Raw genomic sequence first — 11,436 nt, forward strand, 5'->3', positions numbered from 1 at the left:
AGTTTGTTTTTCAGGCCGTGAAAGAGCAAGCAGTTAAAGGCAAGAAATTTAAGAAGCCAGTAAGGATTTACATATCATCATGGTTTCCCACAGGATTTTAGAATAACACTCATGGACATGTACCTTCTTATCAGGGATTGTCATAATTATATCTGAATAATAAGTCTATTTAACTGTTTTTCTTATCATATTTAGAAGAAAAGTGCCAAAGAAGTTAATTGTAGTACAGCCTTTAAAGAAGGCTAGCAAGAAACAAGCAACCAAAGCAAATGATGATACCTCGAGCAGTAGCTCTGATTATAAAGACATGGAGATTGTTAAGATTGGAAAGAAAGCACCACCAGCAAAGGTAAAGTTTATTAAATTGAAATGTAGAGCTTCTTCATCAAGATGTGTTGACATTTTTGGTTTAACTCTAGTGCCTTGCATGCCTCAGAAGGTCAATCAATGGTTTTGCTTAAAATTGACAGTACATGTATGCTGGCCTACTGTCGTTTTGTAAATCTGCTTTTTTTCTTTACTGCTTTTATTTAATCTTGTTATTGCCTAATTATCATGTATACAAAATTTAGACATAATCACATTTTTAACTTTGCATGTCTAAACCACTTGTAAAAAACATTGTGTTACATTACTTTATTAATTCTGTCTTAAGCAGAAGAAGGATGACAGCAGTTGTGGCAGTGATGAAACTGATAGTGTAGATACAACTCCTCCTGAACTACATGTAGTTGCTAAACCTACTAATCATGCTAAAGACAGTGATTCATCTGATGCCTCTTCTGATGATGAAAGTGTAAGTGGTTTAAAATTACATTGTAAATAATTCAAAGTTGCTCTAATGCTAATGCCACTGTTCAACTCGAAAGCAACGTTGATAATGTTGTCAACTCTGTTGCTCAACTGATTTTGGCACGTTAGATGAAGTAACCATAAACTTGCTTTCAGCAAAGTTGAATGGTTGATGATGGGCTCTTTTAGTATTATGTGTATTTTTAGGAAGAGACAAAGGAACCAGCTAAAGCCAGGATTAAAAGGAAAAAAGAGGAATCAGAGAGTGACAGTGATGATGGCAGTGGTGATGAGAGTGAAACTCATAATGTGCCACAGGCCAAGAAAATGAAAAAAGGTATTTAGTATTGTTATTATTATCATCATCATTACTGTAATTGTGACCTTTAGGCGAAAGCCAAAAAACCCAAAGGTTTTCACCAATGTCGATGTACATGTATCTATATATATTTGTATGTCCACACTTGCTATTTTCCTTTACATGTTATAATGGGAGAAGTAACAATTATAATGGACCTTAGCAACACCCAGCCCTGTCCCCCCTCTCCCATAAAATACCGGTTATGGCCACAAAAAACAACGTTGTAGAACAGTTTTCCTTCCAAAATCAGCTTTGTATTTTGTATTGTGCTCCTCTTTTCCTTTAATTTAACTGATTTTTTTTCTTTTTATAGAGCATTCAGCAATTGTTGGTAATCTTTCACTTGGCTGTGATGAAAACTCCTTGTATTCATTTAATGATGATTCAGGATTTGAATCTAGTGCTTTTGGAACCATAACACGTCATGGTCAATCCAAAGGGTTCGTTATACATGTAGTTAAATCCAAATTTTTAATGAATGTCCCTGGTGCACTAGGTGCTGTCTGTTAAATGGATATTCATACACTAATCACTACCAAGTGTTAAAACAAATGCACTGTGCATGTATTTTCTGTTGTAATTCTGGAAATGTTTTTTCAAAATACATGTACTTGTACAGTATATTTATTTTTGAATTTAAAAAGCCTTTATAGATTTTTTTGCATGGACTGCCCAAAAAATTTTGATTGCTGCACAAAAATTATGTTTTGATAAAAATTAATTATAAAATTATACTGCTCGGAATGTGTGCATGCTAGAGGCGGTTGGAATTCAAATCTTCTATCCATTGGTAGGATTAATCGATTCTTGCATTAATCGATATACACATGTACATGTAATTGGGACTACCGTATAGCTAGAAAATTTGGAGTGTTAAAGTTTGGCAAATTGACTCTTTAAGAGGGTTGGAGATTAAAATTTTGGTGAAATTTGAACTTCGTGCATGTTTTTATGAAACCCTGTCAAATTAGAGACTAAAATTTTGGCGGATATACCTCAATTCACAAAATTTACTGAAGTTATACTCAACCAAATTTTCTAGCTATACAGTATTCTATGCTTTGAATGATTAAATTAGACTATTGAACTGCATTGTTTTTATAATTGCACTTCCCGATCTATGGGTATCATTCATGTGCATGTACCGTATTTTACCCGTATAAACGCCTGGTCCAAATAAACGCCGGTCATTAATATATTCTAGCTATAGATATGCACATTTCTACCAAAAATAATACCCTACTGCTTAGATAGCTCCAAAGTTCTTATTAGTTGGAGCCTGGTCTGACTTGCTCAGAGTTGGGGGTTCTGTCCGGCTTGAAGTATCTTTTTTAATTATTTTTTCAATGAAATTTATTTGCTGCTTAGAAATAAACGCCCGGGGTTTAATTGGTAGAATACGGCATGTGCTTTTCTACCATATACATATACATGTAGGTTTGGACATGCTGAATTCTCAAACAAGTTAGTGCCTCTAAATGTAATCAAGACACTGTCAAAGACTGGCCTTTGGGGAAGAAATTTGATACTGGATCTGGCAAGCTGTTTTAATAGCAGCAGTACTACACCACGAGGTACATGTACATGTTTGTTCATGGCACATTAGATTTGTATTATTATTGCCATTTTTACTATTAAAGTCCATACGTCTGTTCACTTGAGCTCTCTTTTTCTTGCTATAACTGTACCTATATACTGTACATGTACATGTAGTTCTATTGTAAAGATACACATGCCAATGCATTCCTCTTTTTTGGATGGAGTTTGTGATCACTTCTTGTGCTTAAGTGAATCTTGAATTAATTTTAAGCCATGCTTTGACACACTTCACTTCATAATTTAGCATTGCATGCAATTTAAATTTTATAACTGAAAATTTAATGTTTGCTGTTCTTCATTAAAATGCACAGTTTAATTTGCAAAAAAAGCATTAGTAGTTGATGTATCAACAGCTCACACCTACACCAGCAAAGTTAATGTCACATACGTTGAAGTTTGTTTTGATTTGCTCTATTAGTACAAAATCAAAAATTATACATGTTCCAGCTTTATGGTGTACATTTGTCACCACTATACTGTATAGCGGGAAATTTTAGAGGAAGCAAATTGCTAAATATTAATAATTGGGGTATTGAATTTGTGGCCACGTGCCATAGAGCATGTGTATAATGGCTCAAAATGGCAGATTTTAATTTTGGCGAATGGCTATCTAAACGCCAAATTCGCCAAATTTAGTCCCCTTCATAATTTCCTGCTACAGTACAGTGTGAAAAAAAGCTAAGTAGCTACTCTACTTTTGTGTAGGTAGTTTGCTGCTCCTTCGTTGCGCATGCGCAAACTTACCAGTAGTGGTAACACATGTGGTCAGCAGAAGGACAGTAGTTCGACGGTGACTTGAACAAAGAGCCTCCTAAACGGCCTTCTAAAGGTAGAGGGCGGCAGTAGAGACGAACTTCGAGAGCAAAGACAGCCAAGAGAAGCATCCTCAAGTCCTTTGAGAGCCTCTAGAGCGCGTGAAAGCTTGATACTACAGAACATGTGACTGGGCAGTACCGCAATACTACCTGGGCCTAGCGCAGCGAAGAGTAGCGAAATAAGATAACTACTTACGCACTACCTGCATACTACTTATGCTACTTAGCTTTTTTTCGCCTTGTACTGTATATGGTATACTATATCCCAACTGATATTCATAGAGGCACAGCTGATATTTTACAGCTGCCTGTATTTCACACTTAAATAGAAGAGCTGCTGGAGTCATCTAGTCTTCATTAAGGCCATCATTTTCAGAAGAACTTGCTCTGTTAAGTTTTTACAAGAAGAATTATCGGTTTGGATGGTTATCAGTTTTGTGGTTAGCTTTGGTATGCCATCGGATTTATAGGGAAAACCCGGTTCTCAGGGTTCCCAAGGGCTGAGAAACCCAAGATCTGAGATTATGTGATTGCATTGGGTGACTAAGAACCTGTTTTTATAGAAAGTTATTCCAGCCTTTATTGGGTCACACTCAGTTGGGACATGGTATAGTGACTTTTTCAGCTTGTTGTCATGAAAGTAGCTGTTAATTGTCACTTGGGTGTTTGTTTATAATAGGTTTTCCGCAATGAATATAATTATGAGTCCAATCTTGTTATAATGAATTATTATTTTTTTAAAATTACATCTATACTAAATGCAAGTAATTCAATTAGTCAGGTGTCATAAAAAACCGCATGTAAAATATGAAAGTTATTTAAATTGTAAGTTGACAAAGTCAGTGTGATTGTGGTATGATTGGTTTTTGAAGCAATATGCATACTTAAACATCAACACAAATGCATTTCCTCAAGCTGTCCATTCACTTATTATGCACATGAAAATGGAAGTTGAAATAGAGGATGATTCTAAGCCAGTTTTGTAATCTCTTTAGTCTTTATTTTCTTGCTGATTATATTTGTATACTGCATAATGTTGATGAATTATGGTGGTCATGTGTTAACCCGTCAATAATTATTTCAGTCTTTTGCCTAATTTTGTTAAAGGGCAACCGACACGAAAAATTGGGTTGTGATTAAAAATCAAAAATATTTTTATTATGGTGTAGAATGGCTTGCAAAAATACTTTTGGTGCAAAATAATTGCTCTTTCCTGGAGAAAAACTGCTTTTAAAATGCATAATTTACTTCCTCATTTCTGCATCCTGTATTTAGCAAATGTGGGTGTGGTCACGTGTGACATCACAAGAGGGAAGATGTCTGTTTGCTCCATTGGTTTATACACAACTTCATGTTAGATTTCTGGAGTTTTGAATATTTTAATGCAGAAAAAATGTACTCCCTATTGTTTAGCAGGTAAAGAAGGCATGATTTAAGGGCAAAAGTACTAATTATAAGCAAGTTCAGAATTTCATGGTTTTCCTCTATTTTGAAAATAAATTAGCTGAATTCATTCTCCTTTGCATCCTTTATAACACTGCAGCTTTCATTTCTGCATTAAAATATTCAAAACTCCAGAAATCTAACATGAAGTTGTGTATAAACCAATGGAGCAAACAGACATCTTCCCTCTTGTGATGTCACACGTGACCACACCCACATTTGCTAAATACAGGATGCAGAAATGAGGAAGTAAATTATGCATTTTAAAAGCAGTTTTTCTCCAGGAAAGAGCAATTATTTTGCACCAAAAGTATTTTTGCAAGCCATTCTACACCATAATGAAAATATTTTTGATTTTTAATCAGAACCCAATTTTTCGTGTCGGTTGCCCTTTAAAAGTTAATTGCAGTGAATGGGATTGTTAATGATTGTGGTTCCCCAAGTGTTGTAAAAAATGTTTGAATTATTAGACATTAATATTTCCACCATTGCAAAATGGGTGAAGATAAGGGTTGTCAAACTATTTGGGTTTACTGTACTATTTCTATTGTTAGGTGGATTTGGTGGTATAGGAGGCCATGGCATGTCTGAAGCTATTAAACCAGTAAGCGATGTGATATGTGTTAAAAGAGACTTGTCTGTTTACAATAGGAGCTACTGAGCAACCTCCGGGCCATTAATGAAAAGATACGGTCTCTCGATGAACGAATTGAGGTTGTCAATCACAAGATAAACGGTTGTCAGGATCAGAGAAAAAATTGGAAGTCACTGTATACTGAAACAAATATGCCCGACACAGCATCATTGGCACTTCGTATTGTTTGGGAACTTGATAATCAAATTGGAGCTTTATTAAAGAGTCATGAATCTTTGATGATGAAATTGGAATTGGAAAAGAGTGCTCTTCAATCATTGCAAAAGGGGTTTGTTTTCAGAGTCTCTAGTGATAACAACAAGAAAAAGATGTGAGTTTCATATTTGTTTATTTTATTAATATTAGATGGGAAGAATGGAAAATGGTCAGTGAATATGATAAATTGCACAATATTACATAGTGTTTGTTATACCGTACAAGATGATTTATTGGCGGGACTAATGTTTGGCAAATTAGCCTTTGGAAAGAAATTGGCAGATTTTACATTGGCATTTTTGTGCCATGTGCCATTGAGAATGCTCAGTTTAAAACAAAATGATGTATTTTATAGTGGTGATTTCTTCATAGAATCGCCAATATTAATTCCTCACCAATAAATCATCTTGTACGGTAATACTTATAATTATGTCTTGATTCTAAGCAATCGAGCTGGTCCCAGAGCGCTGAAACGAAATTGGTGATAAGAATTAATAGGTTTTCTGAGCAAGCCTTTGCCCATTAGCTAAAATTTTTGCTGCAACTTTGAAACTATAGTCAAGTATTACATGTATTTGAAACTGTGATGATACTCAATTTAGGCTGCTTCTTGACATAGCATCTTTCTTGTTTGTCCTCAGTCAAGTGTACATGCCACTATTTTGTTAAAAGTGTATTAGCAACAATATCAGGTGTTTCCAATCCATTCTTCCTGTCTAGTAACAGTGCTTGAATTAAGCGTACACAGTAATACACGAAATATACTTTGTTGCAGCTCCATGTAACTATCTAGTGTACCAGAGAAGCTTGTTGCTCATTTTGCAATAAAACCAAACCTGCCACATTATGCCAAATGTACTGATTTCAGGATGTCTGAGTGACACAATGGTATACATTGTGCTTTACAATTTGAGCAAATATGGTTATGTGTATGGAACTGAATATTACTGGATTGGCTCCATATTTTGCAATATATTTGCTGTTCTTTATTGTAGGACATTCTGTTTGATAGACATCTACAATCCAGTTTATCGTGAAGTATACCTTGATGCTTCCATTTCTGACTTTCCATTCAGAATTCCTCTGGATGCATTACCAGACATACTAAAACCGTGTTCTCAAATAGAACATAAGAAAGACCGTAATGTAGGTGGAAAATATGTTGGATTTAACGGGAAGTACATCTATGCCTTTGATACACCTCTTTGTGCCAGTAGTGCAACATTAGATCATTTTATTGATGTTGTGAATTGCCATGATGATCTTACAGTAGCCCTGACTACAGTAGATATTCCAACACCTTTCATTCCAGTGAAACAAGTATTTCCAGGATCTGTGATAGAAACTGCAGCTGAAGTTATTGATCAAGCACTGGAGAACATTGATACTATCAATTGTATTGAATCCATTCATGCCACTGTGAAACAAGCTTTTGATGACGTTTGGAGCAAACCTTTAAAATCAGTTACAATCAATAACAACCAGCAATTAGTGAATTGGTTAAAACCTCTGCTTTGTAATGACAGTTTTATCTTGTCTGAGAAACGAATCGTTTCGCAACATTTTACGTATTATCAAAACTCAAAAACGGGACGTTGCATATTGATGAAAAACTCACCAAATGGAGTAGTAATACAAAGTGTACAGGAGATGGATGAGGATGAGGAGCAACAAGTGGAATCGTCAGAGGACCGTACTCTCTCACAATTGTTAGCCGGCATGATGGCTACTGCTGGGGAGGTGGCTGGAAGATGCATTCAATATGGTACCTATTTCAAAGAAGTAACTGTATATGGAGTTTTCTGTTCTTTTGAATCAAATGAAGCTTCATTATGTAAACTGATTTTGAACTTTGAACTTGGAGAGTCAAAAATAATAAAGTATGTGGATGAAAATGATCAACCACAATTCAGTAGTATTGATAGAATGATTTTATATGCTGTGAATCTGTCATTTAATCATTGATTATTGTAACAACTAGACTAGTTCTCATATAATTTTTTTGCTGTGATTATTATTTCTGGTCAAGTTGATCAATACACATATGCAATGTTCAAGTGCAATTGACTAATAAAAGAATACATTTCAGAGAAAGTAGAATTAGAAAAAGAATCAACTTGCAACCAATCACCCTTGTATAGAAAGGTAAATCCAATGCATACATTTTTCCCTTGTAAAAATCACTACATGACCACAGGTCCAGTAACGCTGTTAACTATATCCCCCTAATGTTAAGTATATGAGACTTAACCAATGTTTATCATTAACAAGCATCAATTGACGGAGTTCAAGGTTCAGAGAAAGAAGATGGATGACAATTGTAATAGCATGTGTACTCTGTTCCAATGTGCTTGCTCCAAAGGGATCAGGAGATGCCAATTGTTTTTGTATTTCCTTGGAAGAAGTCCATCGATTGCTGTAAATTGAATTGAAAGGGTGTTACTTATACTAATAATATTGGAAGGACCATTTTGAAACTCTGGGATCAATGAGAAGTGATGATTAACTGCAATTGAATTACTTTCACACATATACATGCAGGTACTCAAGTTCACATTCAACCCATAGATTATTGACATATTCACTGACGCATCAATAAAAAGCCATGCCCCAGTTTTTTCCTACTTCATTTAAGGACACAGTTGATGATTTTTTTCATCAAGTCTTGGTATTAGGCAAAATGATGTAACAACAAAGCATTGAAAGTGTATATAAGTACATATTTTGATAATATTGAAATTGAATAATGATTATTGAACAGTTGTTAATAAGTGTATGGTAAATTAAAATGCTTTAATAGATCTACTCAGTTGTCTCCTGTACTATTATTGTTGTCAATCTCATTAAGCACCTGCAAGTGTAAAATGAGGATTAATTGTTATTCATTTATTATATACAGTACCTGTGTTGCACTCTATCTTCAACTATATTGCTGCAGACAACCATTAGCTACTTTCAGAATTTTTCCTGCAACTTGTTTTGACAAAACTGGTTTATAGCATCAGTGAGATCAATAAACTTTTTAAAATCTCTCCTTTCATCTTCTGTAAAGGTCACCTAATTATAATGTTAATGAAAATTATACAGAATATTAAAATTCTAACCAAATCATGATTCACTCTTGTTTAGTGATAAGCCACTATTGCACAATAATAATAATAATTTGTCTTTGTGTAAAAATTCACTCTATAGGTGTATCAGTGTATGTGTGTGGTATACAGGACCACATGAAAATAGTTACTGGAACATACCAATAACATTATCAATTTTAATAATAAATATACAAAAAGAATATACATTAATCTTCATCAGTGCTACTATAGAAGTTTTGAAAACTATTGATCAGTGAATTGACCATATTTAGTCAAAAATAACATAACAGAGTCAGAGTAGAACAAACAATTGATGTGTATGTGTGTGTGTGTGTATGTGCATAGTCCATATAACTTAGTGCATGCATCATTACAACTTTATGAGAAGAGAATGATAAAAATTCAGTCATACTACATGTAGTCTATACTCCCACTAGTCTGTTGTGTGATTTACCATACAGTTACAGGATGATTGATGTCTCTCAATGGAGAGCAAGTATTGAACTGTGGAACTACTGTCAAGCTGCCTTCAGTAGACTAGCTAATGGCCACCACTCTCGCTCATTCAAAGCTACAGGAGACAGCAAGTCAGGCAGTACTACATCAGGAGAAAAGCTGCCATAAGCTCTATTTCTCATTGCTTTCCTTCTCCTTCTCTTTTTCTCTATCTCTTTATTAGGACACATCTTGATGATTCCTCCAACAGGTAAACAACAATTGTACTTGTATAGATCTATTTCCTGGTAATTTATCATTAGGTAACTGCTACCAAGCACAATGTACTACTGGTGTTACTGTTAGTGATACAAATTACCTCCAGTCAGTAGTCGTACCTGGAGGCAGCAGTTGTAACCTGATTTACAATGATCTCTATTTGATTGTTTGTCTAGCTATGCTCCTCCTCTTATCAGGAGATATTGAACTCAATCCTGGTCCTATGATTGATGATCGACCTGATATTTCATTTTTAACTCAATGGCTTGAACCGCTTATTGACTGGCAATCATTTGGCTACTGCTTACCAGGAATAACACAACACGATGTATCAGTTATTGAAGCTGAGAGTTCTAGTTTGAATGACCGAAAGAGAAAATTGTATTCAAAATGGCTCTCTGTTTCCCCTGAGGCAACTTGGAATGATGTCATTAGTGCATTAAAGATTAGAAGAGAAATCACTCTTGCACATAATATCAAAAAAATGATTGAAGGACATCCTTCAGTACCTATTGCTAGTAATGGAGCTACTGTGAGTAATACACAGCAAGAAATTAAGTTTAGCACAAAAAAAGATGAAGCAGAAGTGTCATATTCATTAACAGAACTCAACAAAACTTTTACTAGTTTAATGACAAAGGTACGAAGAGCGTTTGATAAGAAAGTAGCCTCAGACCCTGAGCTACTCATTGATTTGACAAGATGGATTGAAACTTACATGAACTGGACTGACAAGCTAACAAATGCATCATTAAATGAAACTTTCAATACTATTCATCCATATTATGATTTTATTGACTGCTGCTTAATAGTAGATTTGAGTGAAGAGTTTCTGAATGGTGTCACTTTTGGTGATGGAGAAAAGCTGAATATTGTAAGTGAACTACAAAATCATAAGAGAAATGCAGACACATTTCGATCTTCAAGTACTGTGGCTCATCTTCACAAGTCATTAATGGAAATATACCAGGAGCATGTTCAAGATATAACTAAAATGCCACATATTATTATACATCTTCAGAATCCATGGTATGCTAACAATCTAAACAGTTTAGTTCTTCTAATCAAGCATTTGTTACCAGTGGGACTTGTAGAATCATTACTAAAACGAATCACAATTCTTAAGGGGTCAGTGGTTATCAAATACACAGTGCTTGATTCTACTGCTGATAGTCTAATAGAATATACTGGAGGAAAGCTACAGTTTATGCGTCTCATTGGTATATTTAGTTTATACATTAATGATCATCGTGTCCTTCAAGAAGATGAAAATATGAACTTCACCTTTGAACTAGCTCTCCTTGAGGCAGTCACAGCTGGTAATAATGAAGCAGTAGAGTTTCTTCTTGAGCTAGAAACTGTTAATATTGATCATACTAATGAAAAAGGCAAGACAGCACTAATATTAGCTTGCGAAAGAGCACATGAAGACGTTGTACACAGTTTACTGTCTGCTGGAGCTAATGCTAATATTCAGGACAATAAAGGATGGACTGCACCAATGTTAGCTGGTGAAAGAGGACATGAGAACATTGTACACAGTTTACTGTGTGCTGGAGCTAATGTTAACATTCAAGACAATAAAGGACGGACTGCATTAATATTTGCTTGTGAGAAAGGACATGAGGACTTTGTACACAGTTTACTGTGTGCTGGAGCTAATGTTAACATTCAGGACAATAAAGGATGGACTGCACTAATGATAGCAAGTAAACATAATCACCATTTCAATCATTCACATGTTACTACAGGCTAATGCTAATCCTCACC

General features: G+C 34.9%; 2 protein-coding genes and 1 long non-coding RNA gene across 3 annotated transcripts in view; 2 read left to right on the plus strand and 1 right to left on the minus strand.

Annotated features, from left to right (window-relative positions):
• Positions 1-7,954, plus strand: part of LOC109587027 (uncharacterized) — a 12,384-nt gene extending 4,430 nt beyond the window's left edge. Inside the window, exons 4-12 of the mRNA XM_020003247.1 lie at positions 15-59; positions 196-349; positions 659-796; positions 1,000-1,129; positions 1,467-1,593; positions 2,591-2,727; positions 5,565-5,614; positions 5,662-5,975; positions 6,856-7,954. Of these exons, the coding sequence (XP_019858806.1) occupies positions 308-349; positions 659-796; positions 1,000-1,129; positions 1,467-1,593; positions 2,591-2,727; positions 5,565-5,614; positions 5,662-5,975; positions 6,856-7,825 (1,908 nt within the window). The 5' untranslated portion in view covers positions 15-59; positions 196-307 and the 3' untranslated portion in view covers positions 7,826-7,954. The remainder of the gene's footprint in view (positions 1-14; positions 60-195; positions 350-658; positions 797-999; positions 1,130-1,466; positions 1,594-2,590; positions 2,728-5,564; positions 5,615-5,661; positions 5,976-6,855) is intronic.
• A 555-nt stretch (positions 7,955-8,509) lies between these two features.
• On the minus strand, positions 8,510-8,836 carry LOC109587026 (uncharacterized). Its single transcript, XR_002187354.1, has 2 exons — positions 8,763-8,836; positions 8,510-8,711 (listed from the first exon to the last, which is right to left on the minus strand). It is a non-coding gene; the product is annotated as an uncharacterized LOC109587026 (long non-coding RNA).
• Positions 8,837-10,150: 1,314 nt separating this feature from the next.
• LOC105314646 (ankyrin repeat domain-containing protein 50-like) overlaps positions 10,151-11,436 on the plus strand; it is a 2,343-nt gene continuing 1,057 nt past the window's right edge. Inside the window, exons 1-2 of the mRNA XM_011408937.1 lie at positions 10,151-10,592; positions 11,055-11,276. Of these exons, the coding sequence (XP_011407239.1) occupies positions 10,151-10,592; positions 11,055-11,276 (664 nt within the window). The remainder of the gene's footprint in view (positions 10,593-11,054; positions 11,277-11,436) is intronic.

Source organism: Amphimedon queenslandica, unplaced genomic scaffold, assembly GCF_000090795.2.
Source record: "Amphimedon queenslandica unplaced genomic scaffold, v1.1 AMPQUscaffold_12712, whole genome shotgun sequence".
NCBI lineage: Eukaryota > Metazoa > Porifera > Demospongiae > Haplosclerida > Niphatidae > Amphimedon > Amphimedon queenslandica.